The 18,428-nt window shown below is 46.9% G+C and overlaps 1 protein-coding gene across 1 annotated transcript in view; it reads right to left on the minus strand.

The window, feature by feature from the left end:
• Nucleotides 1–11,736: 11,736 nt before the first annotated feature.
• The window catches only part of LOC119963896 (transmembrane protein 127), a 50,221-nt gene continuing 43,529 nt past the window's right edge, over nt 11,737–18,428 (minus strand). Inside the window, exon 3 of the mRNA XM_038793278.1 lies at nt 11,737–12,529. Coding sequence (XP_038649206.1) covers nt 12,261–12,529 — 269 coding nt within the window. The 3' untranslated portion in view covers nt 11,737–12,260. The remainder of the gene's footprint in view (nt 12,530–18,428) is intronic.

Below are 18,428 nucleotides of genomic sequence, written 5' to 3' on the forward strand. Positions count from 1 at the left end.
TCTTTCTTAGTCCGTCCACAACTGCGGAGTCCTACTTAATTCCAGAACATGCTGACAAATATATTTCTTCTCTATCAGAAAGTCTGCCCACTTCCATCTCCAAAACATCTCCCACTCAACAATCTGTTGTTGAATATATACCCTTTGTCAACTCCAGCTCTGACTAATCAAATGGTTTCCTGGCTTGCTTTCTGCTTTTCATTCTTGGTAAATTCCAGCTTATCCAAATTCTTCGGTCTCTGTCCTACCCTGCACCAATTCCTGCTCACCCATCACCCCACTGCCTTGATCCCCCAATGCTTCAAATTAATTTCTTATCCTCATGCTTAAATCGTTCATTGGTTTTGCCTCGCCCTAACCATGGAACCTCTTTCACCACTAGAACCAGTCCTTGCACTCCCACCACCTCCTCTAGAATTCCCTAATTGGTCACCGCCTACCTTCATCTTGTTACAAGCTGTTATGCCTTCAGCTGCGAAGAATCCCCTTCCCTCTCCACCTCCCTCCCTTAAGACCTACACCTTGGACAGGTGTTTGACATTTCTCCTTCTTTGTTTCCAAGTCCCTTATGTCTTTTTAAAAAATATTCATTCTTGGGATACGTGCATCGCTGACTGGGCCAGCATTTGTTGCTTATCCCTAATTGCCTTTGAACGGAGTGGTCATTAGACCATGTCAGAGGGCAGTTAAGAGTCAACCACATTGCTGTGAGTCTGGAGTCACGTGTAGTCCAGACCAGGTAAGGATGGCAGATTTCCTTCCCTAAAGGACATTAGTGAACCAGGTGGGTTTTTACAACTGAACTGAACTCATGGCTCTGGATCATCAGTCCAGGTCTCTGGATTATTGTCCAGTAACATTGGCACCAAGCAAGCACCCTCCTTGGGAAGATTTTAGTTCCGGGAGGTTGAGGGAAATGTGGATTCACACTGCTCATGTATCGCAATGTCTTGGGTTGTTTAAAGGATCGACACACAATGGGTTAAAACAATTTTCAGCTCTGTTGACGAGGGATGCTTTGTGAGATTTGAGAAACTGAATTGATGGGAAAGTTGTTCATCCATCTCTGGAGGATCTGGTGCATATTGTTTGGTCAATGTTTATAATGAGAAAGAACTGAAGTTTGGGTGGATCATATAACCAGGGTAATGGAATTATTGGCAGAAATTGATTTACATAAGTATATCTTGGATATTTCTGAAAGAGAGACAGCAGTCTTTTCTCCTGTAGTATAAATTGCTGTGATCTTTCAAAATCTGACAACCTTGCATTTGTCAACTTGCCGTTAGTAGATGTTGTAATTATTATGAGATCTCAGTTCACCGGTAGGATTTTGGTAGAGTTGGCTTCTCAAACCCAGGGAACCTTTAGTCCAAAAGAGAGAGATGGAGGGACAACAGCCTTCAGCATGCTCCCTCGACTGAAGACTTTCTTGACTTTGCCTGCGTCATTTGCAATTATCTCTCTCTCTAGTGGCTCGGCAAACTTGCCTTGAAACACTCTGCCCGATTTTTAAAAATATTTGTTCAGGGGACGTGGGCAATGCTGACTGGGCCAGCATTTATTGCCCATCCCTAATTGCCCTTGAACTGAATGTGAGGCCATTTCAGAAGGCATTTACAGTCAATCACATTGCTGTGGATCTGGAGTCACGTGTAGGCCAGACCAGGTAAGTGTGGCAGATTTCCTTCCCCAAAGGACATTAGCGAATCAGATGATTTTTTACCACCATGGTGGGATTCGAACCTGGACCGCCAGAGCAATAGCCTGGGTCCAGTGACAATACCACAGCGCCATCGCCTTTTCAATGTGTATTTCCAAGGGTTTGGGGTGGGCTTCTCTGTGGTAGCCATTGCTTCAATATCCAGTACTTAGCATTTTTAATGTCCGCCTTAGACAGTTATGGGTTTTGGTGGGTGTCTGCGTTATAGGAAATGTCTCTCTTCACAGTGCCCTGATTTGTGTGTTTCTCAAATCCACCTTGGAATGTAACCTGGCATTTTTAAACAGTTTGCTCTGTCTCAGTTCAAATTGCAAAATTTCGAGTCAGTTGAAAGTTTGAATATCGTGGCCCGGATTCGGTGTCTGTCAGAAATGACAGTCGCGCGCGCGCAGTCAATGCGGCACCAGTCGGGGGCCGTTGAAAGAGGCCCGCGCAGCGATTCTCCGCGGACAACCGGCCCAAGTTCCCGCCGGCGTAGTTCACGTATGGTTCCACCTGAGGGGTGCTCGGAGTCGCGGCTGCGGTGGCCGTCCTGGTGGGGAGTGGGGGGGTGGGGGGAATCTGTCACTGGGGAGGGGGAAACGATGACCAGACCCGCAATCGAGGGCCACCAATCGGCGTGTGATCTGGGGGGGCCCACTTCATCGGCGCCAGTGCGGTGTGTGGGCCCGACATGTCGTGCGGGGCCGGCGTTGCAGGTGGCCGCCGCGCGCCTGCGCAGACCCACAGCCGGAAGTGCAGGGCCCCGTATTGGCAGCCAGAATTGCGTGGAGCACCCCAGGGCCCTGCAAGCCCCTTTAAAATGGAGAATCACCCCAGACTTTCTAGATAAAAGTCCAGAATAATTTGCGCCCATTTTCTCGCGGGCAGGGGGTCATAACCCCATTATTGGAGAATCTCGCTCCATGTTTTAATAAAAACAAAGGGGCATTGTCTCTGAGACAATGGAACAAATCCTATCCCAGCATGCGCTGAAATTGATTTCAATTAATGTGGTAATTAGTGGGCTGGTATTAGAAAGATGACCATAAAGGCAGGCGAACTGTTGGTAAGAAAAAAACTGTTTTACTGATGTCTGTTCAGAGGAGGAATCCTGACACCCCCACCCTGTCTGGCCTACTTTGTGACTTCAATCACACAACACCTGATTGTTTCTTAACGCTCTCACGGGGAATAAATTTGCCGTCACCATATCACCCATATTCCGAGAACAAATAAATCTTGGGCATCATATTTACTTCCAACAGTTCCGAACATGATACGACAAGTTAGCAGTTGATATGCTGAACATCGTGACACTTACCAGTAAATTGACACTTGACTTGGATGAAGAGTAGGCTTTCAGAGTGAAGAGTAGGCTTTCCAGCCATCTTTTGCATAATGAAAATTTGTGTGATCCAGGAAAGGATCTAATTTTATTCTGAAAAATACTGCTGTACGCTCATTTAAAGGAAAACATGTGTCATGTTTAGCCATATTGACTGTCGCACTAATTTTAAAAAAAGATTGCTTTTCCCCTCGAGGTTAAGTCCCGGTCCCAAATATTGATTCACTTGGCAATTATTCAAAGCAAACATGAGCACTCGAGTCCATACAAAGGGCAGAGGTGCAAAAATCCACCAAAAGTGCTATACGCCCCAGTGCAGCAGGGGGGGGGCATAGAATTCACAGTGCAGAAGGAGGCCATTCGGCCCATCGAGTCTGCATCGGCCCTTGGAAAGAGCATCCTACTTAAGCCCCACATGTACATCCTATCCCCTTTATCCCCGTAACCTAGTCGTGACACAATAACCCATACATTTATCTATTGTAAAAAATAAAATAAATTGCATTTATAGAGTCTTTTACACCCAATAGGTCCCAATTGTAGTAAATAAAACTGTAACCATTGCAGCAATGTCAGAAAACATGGCAGACAACCTGAAAGTCCCAGTAAACAGCAACAAAGTAAATGGCTAGAACACCTGTGTTGGGTGTTGGTTGAGGGATGTGTTGGCCTCGACTTGTCTTCAACTACAGCTCTGGGATCTATCACACCAACCTGAGAGGACAGACAGAGCTTTAGTTTAACGCCTCATCTTAAGATAACACCTCCAACATTACAGTACATTACCTCAGCACTGCATCGAGGTGCCAGCTGGGATGGTGTGTCCAAGCCTCCTGAAGTAGTGCTTGAAGCTCACAACCTCCCTGGGGCTGGTTTAGCACAGTGGGCTAAACAGCTGGCTTGTAATGCAGAACAAAGGCCAGCAGTGCGGGTTTAATTCCCGTACCAGCTTCCCCGAATAGGCGAATGTGGTGACTAGGGGCTTTTCACAGTAACTTCATTGAAGCCTACTTGTGACAAGAAGCGATTATTATTATTATTGTTATTAGAAGGTCAGAATGCTACAACTCAAACCATGAATTATGCCTTTTTAATCCAATCCTGCTCATCTCCGTGGGGTTAAGAGTGGAGGGGGTACGTGGCAAAGGTGTTTTGGGACAGTTACAGGGAGTAGGCCTACCACAGACATTTAGGTAAAGAGGGACCCAGGAGCAACGCACATTATATTGTTTTTATCTGAGAGGATTATGCTGACGGCTAACTGTAGAGAAAAAGTAACAAATAAGAAGAGACTACAAACTCCACAGATTACCGAAAACAGAATGCAACATTCAGTCATTTTTCACCAGATTGACCACTTGAAGGTCTTTGAATTTAGTTAAATGGCTTTTATGAATGAGAATTATTTTCAGTATGAGGTGTTTTGCTGAGTGAGAGCTCTATTAGATTGTGAGAAGTTTATTTTTATTTTCATTTCTGCATGGCTGTTGAGGTCTGCCCAGAGTGAATAGTGAATAGTGAGGTCTGCCAGGTGTAGTGAATTGATGGTCTCATCAATTTAATCTACTTAAGAAACAGTCAGGATCAATCATGGAATCAACCCTCAAGCCTGAGCGACTGGAACTCGACCCACAGGATGCAGAGGCAAAATACATTTTTTTCTCATTGGCTCCGGTGTTTTAAAGCCTGCCTGGCAGAAGCAAGCTCAGCCGAAACAATGGAGGAGCAGAAACTGAGCCTACTGCACGCAAGGGTGAGCCACAGAATCTCTACTCAACTAAACTGTGCCGGTTCGTATACTGAAGCCCTAGCGCTACTCGACAAAATGTATATGAGGCCTGTTAATGAAGTCTATGCACGACACGTGTTCACTACTCGCCGCCAGCGGCCTACGGAATCGCTCGCAGAATTCCTGAGAGAGCTTAAAACTTTATCTAGTGACTGTAATTACCAGGCGGTTACCGCGGCAGAACATAGAGAACTTGCTGTACGCGATGCCTTTGTTGCGGGCCTTAGGTCAAATTACGTGTGCCAGCGACTGCTGGAAAAGGGGGCCCTAAATCTTGAAGCGACTGTTGAACTTGCTACCACTATGGAGGTCTCCTTCCGCAGCCTCACCTCGTTCCCTGCGGACCCCGCGACACCATCATCGGCCCCCGACCAGCGACTCCACCAGGCCTGCATGCGCGGCTGCCCAGCCACAATGCTACCCCAGCCTGCCACTTTTGTGGCCAGAATCAGCACTGCCCGGCCCGCAACGCGACCTGCAGCAGCTGCGGGCTGAAAGGACACTATGCTAGAGTGTGTCTGCCGAAGAAAGCCCCAGCCTCTAATCCTCCCATGGCTCAAAGCACTCGTTCCGCCCCAGCCTCTAACCCTCCCACGGCTCAAAGCACTCGTTCCCTGAATTCACAGGCCTGCAGGCCCCGAAATGCTGCAGCCTGTATGCCGACTCCGCCCCCACCTGACATGTGCGACTCATGGGGGTGGCCATCTTGGCAATCTTTCTCCATGCGGCCGGCCATGTGCGACTCATGGGGGCAGCCATCTTGGAAATCCTCCTCCATGCGGCTGGCCATGTGCGACTCATGGGGATCCATCCCCTTCAAACTCTGAAACTCACCTCGAGGACTACGATCTCAGAGGTCAGTCATCACGGGGCCACTCCACCACAGCTGATCGAGCCTCCGACTACCCGCAACTCAGCGCAGTCACTCTGGACCAATCGCGCCCGAAGCATCTGCAAAACTTGATGACGACGGTCCAAATTAACGGGTGCAGCACGCCGTGCCTTTTCTACTCCGGGAGCATTGAGAGCTTCGTACACCTAGATCTGGTAAGACGCTGTTCGCTCCCCGTCTTCCCCCCGCGGCAAACTATCTCCCTCGCTTCGGGCTCCCACTCTGTCCAGATCCAAGGGCGCACCGCCGCGATGCTCACAATCCAAGGCGCTATCTATGCCAAATTCCAGCTCTACGTCCTGCCCGAACTCTGCGCCCCACTCTTATTGGGCCTAGATTTTCAGTGTAACCTCAAGAGTCTCACCCTCAGTTTTGGCAGGCCCCTACCCCAACTCACTATCTGCAGCCTAGCCACACTGAGAATCTCCCCCCCTCCTCTTTTTGCCAATCTCACCCAGGACTGTAAACCCATAGCCACTCGCAGCAGGCGGAACAGCCTGCAGGATAGGGTATTCATCAGATCAGAGGTCCGAAGGCTTCTCAGTGAGGGGATCATAGAGGCCAGTAACAGGCCCTGGAGAGCTCAGGCGGTGGTCGTCAAGACCGGGGAAAAATTCTGCATGGTCGTAGACTATAGTCAGACCATTAATAGCTCCTCGACGCGTACCCCCTCCCCAGGATTGCAGACATGGTAAATCAGATCACCCAGTCTCGACTCTTTTCCACGGTGGATCTGAAGTCTGCATACCACCAGCTCCCAATCCGCCCGGAGGACCGCCACTACACTGCATTCGAGGCCGATGGCCTCTTCCATTTCCTCCGGGTTCCCTTCGGCGTCACAAATGGGGTTTCTGAGTTTCAACGAGCAATGGACCGAATGGTGGACCAGTACGGGCTGCGGGTCACGTTTCCGTACTTGGATAACGTTACCATCTGCGGCTATGAGCAGCAGGACCACAACGCCAACGCCTACCGTTTTCTCCAGACGGCTCAGAAACTAAACCTCACCGATAACAAGGAGAAATGCGTTTTCCGCACGACCAGACTAGCCATCCTCGGCTATGTCGTGGAAAACGGAGTCCTGGGTCCCGACCCGGACCGTACGCGCCCCCTCTTAGAACTCCCTCCCCCTCATTGTCCCAAGGCCCTCAAATGGTGCCTGGGATTCTTTTCCTACTACGCCAGTGGGTCCCTCAATATGCGGACAAAGCCCGCCCACTCTTTAAGGCCACACTATTTCCCTTGTCAGCTGAGGCGCGCCAGGCCTTCAACTGCATCAAGGAGGACATCGCCAAAGCGGCCATGCGGGCGGTGGATGAATCCACCCCCTTTCAGGTTGAGAGCGACACCTCAGAGGTAGCTCTAGCAGCCACACTAAATCAGGCAGGGAGACCAGTCGCATTCTTCTCCCGAACCCTCTCCGCTTCGGAACTCTGACACTCAGCAGTCAAAAAAGAAGCACAAGCCATTGTGGAGGCTATTCGTCACTGGAGGCACTACCTCGCAGGTAGGACGTTCACCCTCATCACCGACCAAAGATCGGTTGCCTTCATGTTTGACAACTCGCAAAGGGGCAAAATGAAAAACGATAAAATTCTGCGGTGGAAGATCGAACTCTCCACCTATATCTACGATATTAAGTATCGACCGGGAAAGCTTAACGAGCCCCCAGATGCCCTATCCCGCGGGACGTGCGCCAGCGCGCAGAACGACCGCCTGAAAGTCATCCACAACGACCTCTGTCACCCGGGGGTCACCCACTACATCAAAGCCCGAAATCTGCCTTTCTCCACTGAGGAGGTAAAAGCGGTCACCAGAGACTGCCCGATCTGCGCGGAGTGCAAACCGCACTTCTATAGACCAGACAGGGCCCACCTGGTCAAGGCTTCTAGGCCCTTTGAACACCTCGCTATCGATTTCAAAGGGCCGCTCCCCTCAACCAACAGGAACGTTTACTTCCTAAACATCATAGATGAGCTCTCCCGCTTCCCCCTTTGCTATCCCGTGCCCCGATATGACCTCCCACACAGTCATTAGGGCCCTGCATAGTATCCCCAGCTATGTACACAACAACCAGGGTTCGTCCTTCATGAGCGACGAGCTGCGTCAGTACCTGCTCAACAAGGGCATCGCCTCGAGCAGGACTACCAGCTACAACCCCAGGGGGAACGGGCAGGTGGAGAGGGAGAATGCGATGGTCTGGAAGACTGTCCTACTGACCCTCTGGTCCAGGAATCTCCCAGTCTCCCATTGGCAGGATGTCCTCCCACATACGCTCCACGCTATTAGATCACTCCGACCAACCAGACCCCTCACGAGAGGCTCTTTATCTTTTCCAGGGGCACTACCACGGGGGTCTCACTCCCGGCATGGCTGAAGATACCGGGCTCTGTACTCCTGAGGAAGCACGTCAGGACACACAAAACTGACCCCCTTTTAGAGAAGGTGCGCCTGCTTCACTCAAACCCCCAGTACGCCTTCGTAGAGTTCCCTGACGGCCGTCAGGACACCGTATCCCTCCGGGACCGAGCACCCGCTGGATCCAGCATCCCCACTATCACTGCAGAGATACCCCTCACTCTACACCCCACCCAGCCACCCCCTCGCGCTCCTGAGCCCACTAGCTCGCTACAATTGTTTCGCGCACCCACACCGACTAACCACCAGCGCCCCCAGTCCCCAGTCGAACCAGATGGGTATGGAGCTCGGACGGAATCACCCCCGGAGTCCGCCATCATACCCCAAACCACAACACCCATCCAGTCACCACAAGAGGCTGCAACCCCGGTGCTCCGCAGATCGCAGCGGACAGTTCGACCACCGGACAGACTCAATTTATGAACCACCACCACCGCCGGACTTGATTTTTTTTGTAGGGGGTGAATGTAACTCTGTAATTCACACTGTGAGATATATATATGAGACCGTACGATTGTAAGCGCAGTTGTGTTTCCCGACCACTAGGGGGAGTAGCTCTGGAAATGCTTAGGAGTTTGTACAGGGCTCCACCCTTGACTCCTCCCCCTGGACTGCTGTATGAATATCGATGCCCAGAGCCAGCCGACCAGTTCATCGAGAGTTCAACGTGTAACAGGCTGGCTCTGTAGTAAGTAGATTAAAACCACTGTTCATATCTCAAAGCACATGTCTAGTGAATTGATGGTTTCATCAGGGGCCTGGGTTAGAAGGGCTGACATTCACCTTTAAAACTGGGCAGTTGTCCCAGTAAACAGAAGCTGACGTTCTAACTTGCTGGCTTGGCCATCTGCCTGCCTCCGTTGCCACCTTGGTTGTGCCTAACTCGATCCTGCCCCTCCATCAACCGGAAGCAAAAATACAGTGCACCAAGGCTGTTTTAAAGAGGACAGGCATGCCGTGGCGGGATGTTTCCCGACTAGGTTTTCCCACCTCCTCTGAGAATTCCGCCCAAAATATTTGTTCAACGTTCCTTTGTTTTTTATAAATTTAGAGTATCCAAATCATTTTTTCCAATTAAGGGGCAATTTAGCTTGGCCAATCCACCTATCCTGCACATCTTTTTGGATTGTGGCAGTGAAACCCACGCAGACACGGGGAGAATGTGCAAACTCCACACGGACAGTGACCCAGAGCCTGGACCGAACCTGGGACCTCAGCGCCGTGAGGCAACAGGGCTAACCACTGCGCCACCGTGCTGCCCTGTTCAACATTCCTACCAGTCCTCATTTCCATAATTCTTCCTGTTTCTGTCTCTGAGGGACAAACTTTACTTTAGTTACTCTCCTTCTTTTAAAATGTTTGTAAAAGCTCAATCTCTATTTATATTCTTAATTCAATCTCAATCAATTTCTCCCCTTTGTAATAACTTCAATATTGCTTTTTGCTGATTTTTGAAACTCACTCATTAATATTCTTCATAATATTAGAAGCCTCTTCTTTTAATCTAATACTATTGCTAACCTCCTAGTTTTTGTTTTTTTAAACAGATCCCCAAGGTCCATTTGTGACTAAATTAAAAGCAAAATACTGCAGATGCTGGAAATCTGAAATAAAACCAGAAAATGCTGGGAAGAGCCATCAGGTCCAGCGGCACCTATGGAGAGAGAAACAGAGTTAGCCTTTCAAGTCTGTAATATTCTTCTTCAGAGCTCTGAAGAGTCATATGGACTCAAAACATTCACTCTGTTTTTCTCTCTCCACAGAGATGGGGCTGCGTTTTATTATTCCTTTTGCTCCCAATCGCCTTTGGTCCTCCCACACCGGGTTTTCCATGTTTTCTTGCTCCCTTGCTAAACTCTTTAAATTGCAAAAGCTTTAAATTGTAAAATTTCACACCATGTGGGAAATGCTCAGTAGCCATATGCATCACCCTTCCCGAGTTGTTCCGGGATGGTGGCCTTCTTGAATCCCAGAATTTTTTTGCGGAGATGGTATTGATTAGGAAATTCCAGCATATTAGCCCAGGCTTGCTGCTCTCGTCATCACTGCCAAAGACTAGCAGAGCGGTGCTATCAAAGTTCATTGGTAAGTTCCAGCATTGCACCTTAAATATTGCGCACACTGTAACCATGGCATGTCAGAGGTGGGCAGGGTCATATTTAACTACTGGCGCGTGATCGCCTTGGCAGCTTTCCCATTAAATTTGTAACTTTACGAGACAAAATATTTGTGATATCAGTCAATACAATCTTTTCAGTAACTATATTAGCCCAGTTTGATACTGACACAATACAAGATGAGAATAGGAGGTGTAAGCGAGTTAGCCCCTTGAGCCTGATCCATCATTCACTAAAATCTTGGCTGATCTGATCATGGACTCTACTCTACTTTCTGCCTGACAATTTCCCCCCCCCCCACCCCGGCATAACCCTTCAACTCCCTCATAGATCAAATTCTATGGGGCAGCACGGTAGCACAGTAGTTGGCACTGTTGCTTCACAGCACCAGGGTCCCAGGTTCAATTCCCGGCTTGGGTCACTGTATGTGCGGAGTCAGCACGTTCTCCCCGTGTCTGCGTGGGTTTCCTCCGGGTGCTCCGGTTTCCTCCCACAAGTCTTGAAAGACGTCAGTTTATGTGAATTGGACATTCTGAATTCTCCCCGTGTACCCGAACAGGCGCCGGAATGTGGCGGCTCATGGATTTTAACAGTAACTTCATCGCAGTGTTAATGTAAGCCTACTTGTAACCATAAAGATTATAAAAATTCTGACTAACTCAACCCTGAATATATTCAATGACCCAACGACCAAAGAGATAAGATCTCCTGAGAGAAGTTCCCCCTCATCAACAGCACCTTAAATGGGTGACCCTTATTTTGAATCTCAAAATTGTTAGGGTACAGAAGGAGGCCATTTGGCCCATATGTCTGTGCAAGGAAGCTGTGCCCCCAGTTCTAGATTTCACATCCTCTCAGCATGTACCCTGCTACTAGAGACGTGGCTTTGAAATGGAAGAGAGCTCGGCTCCGTTGTCAGTGGTACTCACATTATGATTTATATTGACCAAAATACCTAGCATTCATTGGTAGCTTCTTTTAAAATGATGTGGGCACCATTGGAAGGGCCAGCATTTGTTGCCCATTCCCAATTGCCCTTTAGCCGAGTAGTTTACCAGACCACTTTGGAGGGCAGTTAAGAGTCAACCACATTTCTGTGGAGCTGGAGTGACATACAGACCAGACCAGGTCAGAGTGGCACATTACCTTCTCTAAAGGGCATCAGTGAACCATGTTTGTTTTTACAATAATCAATGACTGTTACATGGCCACCATTACTGAGGCTAGCTTTAAATGTCAATTTAAAAATATAATTGAACTTAATTTCCACCAGCTGTCTCATTGGGATTTGAACCCTTTGCACCCAGAGGATTCGCCTCGACCTCTGGATTATTGGTCCAGTGACACAGCCACCAAGCCACTGCCCCCCCCCCCCCAAACCTGATTCTATACTGATTCAGCAAAAAAAAAAAACACAGAATTGGGATTAAAAAGATTAGAAGTTTGCCAAAAAGGAAAAGAGAGCATTAATAATGAGTTCCATACTTTACTGCAAAATTCTCTGGATAGTAATCAGGAATCTAAAGAGCATCTGACTGTTCCACTTGACCTTGCCCAAGACAGTTAGGTTAATTGTAATGTGTCAACAGTTGCCACAGCTAAGATTGATAAATCCAGCACATAACAGGGTATCAAAGATGGCGTGTATGGCTCAGTGCCTGTTATTGATTTTAATCAGTGATTGAACAGCCACTTCAGAAAATCTACCACTACTTCAATCGGTGACAGCTGTAAAAAGAATAAAAATGTACAAAAGAAAAATTTAACTATGAAACATTAAAGCTTCTTGCATTGGCCTGAGCCATGAATATCCTCAGAGCAGTTAAAGCCCCTGGCTCTTTTCATTCTGTACTGAGCAGTCCCTTCTGCAGCATGGGCTGCATAATGTCCCTGGGTGCTGCATTCCTCCACCGCAGCATTGCAACCTCAGCCCGGGGTCAACGGCACAGATCCAAAGAAGTGTACGCCGATGTAGTACAAGTAGTTTCGTGAAACTAGTCATTGTTTTCGCATTGCTCGTGCGCTACCAGTGTGGACTCCTCTTCTGTTCTGTTCCCCCGCAGTGTCGTATCCTTCAACAGGGACTTGTGTAGACTTAGGGCTGCAGCAGTTACTGAGAACATCACACCAAAGACGGCAATGAAAAAGCTTTCACCCATAGTGGTCTTCATCGGCGTCTTCTCAAATTCTTTTTTCCGCAGCTTTGTCTTCACCTGAAAGAACAGGTAGCAACACAGTCCCAATGACCCAACATTCAGAATGGCTGAAAAACAAGAGAGCACAGCAGTCTCAGCCTACATTCTCATCATCTCATGCAACAACTATAATTGGTTAAATGGAGGAAAATCATCACTAGTAGCACACAGTGGGTTACCTTAACATAATTGCGTTAATCATTGTGCTAGCGATTCACATTTCTACAGAATCCTGTATGAACAGACATTTGCCCGAGTGTAGATTATTGAGCAGGGAAAGTGGATAATTAGGATTGTTGGAGGTGTGGGGAAAGAAATTACAAGTAATTAGTACCTGGAGCCAAATGCATTCTCAAATAAAAGGGGGTTAAGCGTCTTTACAAAAACTAAGGAAATCCTCCGAGTCTCCCAAGGACGATCGCTTAATGAACATGGAGCATAATGTTGGCAGCGAGCAATGATCAGATATTCAACTCAAGTGTTATTCCTTCATGGCTGAAGATTGCTTCATTACAAGTTGCATGGCTGAAGAGTCTCATCACCTCCCCTGGGAGGTGATGGCATAATGGCATTGTCACGGGATTAGTAATACAGAGAAATGCTCTGGGGACCCATGTTCGTATCCCACCACAGCAGATGGCGAATTCAAGAAAGATCCAGAATTAAATATTCACCGGCCTTTAGGGAAAGAAATCTGTCACATCTATCTACATGTGCCTCCAGATGAAAAGTAATGTGGTTGACTCTTAAATGCCCTCTGAATTGGCCTAGCAAGTCATGCAGTTGAGAGGCAATTAGGACTATTTACCCTTTCAAAAGTTATCATCTTGAACGCACCTTTTTTTAGTTCTGCCTGAAGGGAGGAGGTGGTGGAAGCAGGGACGATAGTGACATTTAAGGGGCATCTTGAAAAATACATGAATAGATGGGAATAGAGGGATAAGGACCCAGGAAGTGTAGAAGATTGTAGTGTAGTTGGGCAGCATGGTCGGCATGGGATTGGAGGGCCGTGGGCCTGTTGCTGTGCTGTACTTTTCTTTGTTCTTTGTTAGTAATCTTAAAATTGTGTCAAATCTGAGTCAGATAGAAGAAGAATGCATTGTCCGTTGCTTCTAAATCCTACCCACTACTACTTACAAGCTCTGTACTCTTTCAATACATATAGTCAACTCTTGAAAGAGGTGACAGATATGGTAGATCACAGAAATGCACACCACGTGCACAGACGTTCAGAAAGTGTTTGCCAAGAGCCTATGGAAGATTAAAGAATATAGAATCAGGATAGAAAATTGGGTGAAGAACTAGTTGGAAGGGGAAAGGGAATAGGGGGTTAAGGACAGTTTCTCATACAGGCTGGAAGACTCACGTTCTCACAGGACTGCTTTTACTTGTGTGTATCAGTTTGGATGTTGGGCTATTGGGAGCGATGTACAAATTTATATACTGTCATGAGGCTACCCCTTTATTTTTCCAAATTACATTTTTCATCTTTCAACTAACTGGAAATGTCATGATTTGAAAGCAGATAAAACAAATTTTTAAAAAATGCTAAATCACCCTCAGGGTAGCGTGAAGAGGAAAACATTTGCTATAATTCAGAGAATCATTGTAACGCATCACTAAGGAAGGGACATTAAATTGTAAATCGCTGATATTGAAACAATGGCTGCCACTGATAGTCACACCCAAAATGCCTTGGAAATACACAATGGGTGAAGTATAACAAGCCAAGGTGCAGCAGAGCAAAATTGCAAGAATGGTTTCAGCAGACAAAACAGGCTGAAAGATGGACTATCTCCTGTCTCTCTCTTTTAGGTCAGGTGTAATATTTGGTTCAGAAGGCAACATTATCAGAACTCTACGAGTGAACCACAACCCTTTAACTGTAACATGTTCTACAACTGACAGCATCCACAAAACCAGCTAATCCAAATCAGCTGCAACCATTTAAAAATCTACACCTCAAGGACAATAAAAGGGCACTAAACCGTATATTCTTTTAGCTTTTTTCATCGGCCTCTAACTCCCCTTATTCCTGATAACTGTGCAAGTGCCATGTTTTTAATCCCCTTCCCCCCCCCCCCCCCCCCCCCAATTTGGTTTGGTGGTTCAGAAATGGACTTTCTTTGACTTAAGAAAATCTTGTTTGATCGGCACCACAGCTTAAAAACTTAAAATACATTTGGATTCGGAAAAGGTATATCCTTGAGAAAATAGTAGTACACGTGTTTGTTGTGCACATTTGTTGTAATCAAGTGAGGAGGCTGACTAGAGGGAATACAGTTCAGTCTTTTTCACCTGGTCATAACAATACAACTAAATCTGAGGACCAAAAATATCGTTAAGGTGATTCATTGTTATGAAGTGTGAGATAGTGCTCCCTGATTAATGAAATGAAATCAAAATCGCTTATTGTCACGAGTAGGCTTCAAATGAAGTTACTGTGAAAAGTCCCTAGTTGCCACATTCCGGCGCCTGTTCGGGGAGGCTGTTACGGGAATCGAACCGTGCTGCTGGCTTGCCTTGGTCTGCTTTCAAAGCCAGCGATTTAGCCCAGTGAGCTAAACAGTTGTCAGTTTTCCCCCTGGACATTACCCCATATGTGTTCAAACATTTCACTCACTACTGAAATTAAATAGGCTATTGTATATTTTCTAGGTTCATATCTCACTCCATGTATTGATCAACCCTCAGTCTGCGGGGACAATTCCTGTGTTTAAGGAACTCCTGAACATTTATCAGAGCATTAGCCATTTCCTTTCTCATTTCCTTTACAACGTTAAGAGTCACGTCCCAGCTGACTCAGATAGCCTGCAGACACCTGGGGATTTTATTTCTTCTGTTAATGCACTACTACATTAATTTGCATAAAATTCATAGAGGTGTCATTTTAATTAGGTCATTCATCTATTTAAAATAAGCAACTGTGTTCAAATAGCAAAGGAACTTTACATGAACATATTAACTGGTACCCAGGAGACGTGGAATGAGAGGCAAAACTGGTTTATTTTATACTGCTCACCACAGGAACTCGTATTCTACGAAGCCCATGGGGAGTTCAATCAGCAATCCCCCGTGGCCCTGATGAGGACTATCACAGGACTAAAGGAAATTAAATGCTTTTGTTCTTTGAGCTGGTATAAGGCTCACAATTTACTGATATCTATTTGTTGTCTGTGGTCTCTTGGTCCTCCAGATTTCTCCTCAACATACCCTTAAGCAAAAGGTTGGTCATTAACACACGTCCCACAGCTCCCAGTCCTTTAACATGGCAGGCAGCACGGTGGCACAGTGGTTAGCACTACTGCCTCACAGCGCCAGCGACCCCGGTTTGACTCCGACCTTGGGTAGCTGTCTGTGTGGAGTTTGCAAGTTCTCCCCGTAACCACGTGGGTTTCACTGGGTGCTCTGGTTTCCTCCCACAGAGATGTGCAGGTTAGGTGCACTGATCGTACTAATTTGCCCCTTCATGCCCAGGGATGTGCAGGTTAGGTAACAGGGTCATGGGGATAGGGTGGAAGCTGGGGAGCACTAGGTGGGGTTCTCTTTTGCAGATCAATGCAGACTCAATGGGCCACTAGCCCTCCTTCTGCACTGTAGGAGGTTCTATGTTTTCTTAAGACCCCCCTCTCACTGCTTGCTGCTGTTTTCTATTGTTTCAAACCCATTATACCTTCCAATATTTTATGGTTACACTTTTCTGTCTTATGCATGAATTGAACTTCAATAACCTTTTAGTCTTAGTAACTTTCACAAATAATGTATTCCAGGTCGGAGGCCTGCCTACCTTTTAGCTGAGTGCCATAGAAATATCAAGCAGAGAACGATTGAAAAGCTCCAGTTCTCATTTTAATCCAGGTGATGGCGCACAGCTTGTCCAATTTACCAAAGGCCTCTATTTGAAGCAATTTTAATTAGTATAATGACTGAAGAGTTGACCGTTCCGCCAGCTGGATTGCTTTACTCATTCTAAATCTTTATTAAGTCAGCAGAATGATATTATAATGAGCAGCGAATGAAACCACAACCTCTGACTGGCATCAGGAAGAGATGTTCAGCAGAGATTAGAAGAATTTAATGCACACTTGCCTGCTCTTGAAAACTGCTCTCACGCTTCCGATGGCCAAAGATGGTTGGGGCCTGCGTCAAAAGAAATTCAAGGAGGCCACATGCCCTTTTTTTAAATACCTGAACCAGCTGCTTTAGGTTTAATGGACCCAGTGAAATTGACAGGTTTGGGGGGAGTCTAAGGTTAGTGCATAGGATCTGGGTGGGGGTGGTTGGGGGGAGGGGTCAGAGGTCAGGTGAGTTGGGTACGTGGGCATTTGGGGAGTGTTGGGGGAAAGCCGGGGAGTTGAGGGGCAGGTTGGAGGTCAGGGGGTGGGGATGTCAGGCGGGATTGCAGAATGGGGGGGGACTGTCAGGGGAAAGGGGTGAGGAAGGTTTGAAAGGTGGGGAAGTCAGGGGAAGGGGGTGGCACTGCTCTCTGTGGCACACCACTCCACATCTCGTCAACCTGAACAAGATTCTTTTATGCCTACCTTCCCTTTCCTGCTGCCAGCCAATCTTCTATCCTATACTGTGAGCTTTTATTTTACACAATACCTTTGATGTGAAACCTTATTAAATGCCTTCTGGAAATCGAATGCATCCACCGGTTCCCCTTCATCCACAGCACATGTTACTTCTTCAAAGAGCTCCAATAAATGGGTTAAACATGATTTCCCTTTCACAGAAATATGTTGGCCCTGCTCAATTATCTTGAATTCCTCCAGGTCCGCTGCTATAATATCTTCAATAATAGATTCTAGCGTTTTCCCTGTGACAGATGTTAAGCGAACTGTTTCCTACTTTCGTTTATCCTCCCTTTTTGAATAAAGGGAATAAATAGGAATGCTGAACACAGATGTTTTGGATTATAGCAGGAAGAGAGGTACAAGGTACAGGGCGACATTGCAGACATCTGTGTGCAAAACACAGCAATCATCCAAACTAATTTCATTCCTGTCTGTAAATTATCCGATGATGAACAACTTAAACTCTCTCAAAGATGTGGCTTCCAAAGGTTGTTTTAAGGGATTTCTATTTGTATTGGTAAACATTAGAAACAAGGTATAGTTTTAAGTGGGTTTAAATTGAATGTTTCTGTGCCTGGAAGGGTAGAACCTATAGTTAGATTCATGCTGGATAAAGGTCTTTATATATGTTTGGGGGGGTTGGTTAAGTTCCAGCTTCATTGCTATTGTAATTAGAGAGGGTTACAGTGTGAAAAATAAATGAGGACAAGCATGAGGCCGTTGCTTAGCAACTGGAGGTTCTTGCAAGGTAAAAAGCTTTTACGTTTAGTTTAGTTAGTTTGAGAGCAGTTGGAGCCAAGTCACCGAGGAGTGAACAGCTCTCAACTCTGACAGAAGACGTGCACAGGACAAAGGAGTTGCAAAGATGCAAGCTTCTTAAGAAAGAAGATACAGGTCGCGATTTAACCACCGCGTTACACCCGGTCCAGTAGTGCCGGTTAAATAGCGGGAGAGACCAAATAGAGATCCACAGCCGGCATGAATCAGTTCGCTACCTAACCGGCCCACTCCCACTTTCAGCTCCAACTGTGAGCAGCCTCGAACTTTACAGCTGAATGCTATTGCTAATAAAGAATTGGCATTGTTAGTTACGTGAAAACTTCACAGCTCCCAAGTGCATACTCGTGGCTACAGTACCATGTCTCAGACGAGCATTATTGCTGAGCATTCCAATCAAACTGTGAGGTCTGGCCACTTTTCCTGAACCCTGGGGGCATCAGCATTCATCACAAAGGCAGCCGCCAACAATCAGACACTCAGGAGCTGGATTTGTGCACTGGGGATATCCCTGAACCAGAGGGCGAGTGGGTTGATCAGGGGAGAGCTTCTGAGCATGGTCTCCCTAATGTTGCCGGCAGGGATATGGGGTCTGGGGTGTAGGGGCTCCTCC

This window comes from Scyliorhinus canicula, chromosome 3, assembly GCF_902713615.1.
Source record: "Scyliorhinus canicula chromosome 3, sScyCan1.1, whole genome shotgun sequence".
NCBI classification, from domain to species: domain Eukaryota; kingdom Metazoa; phylum Chordata; class Chondrichthyes; order Carcharhiniformes; family Scyliorhinidae; genus Scyliorhinus; species Scyliorhinus canicula.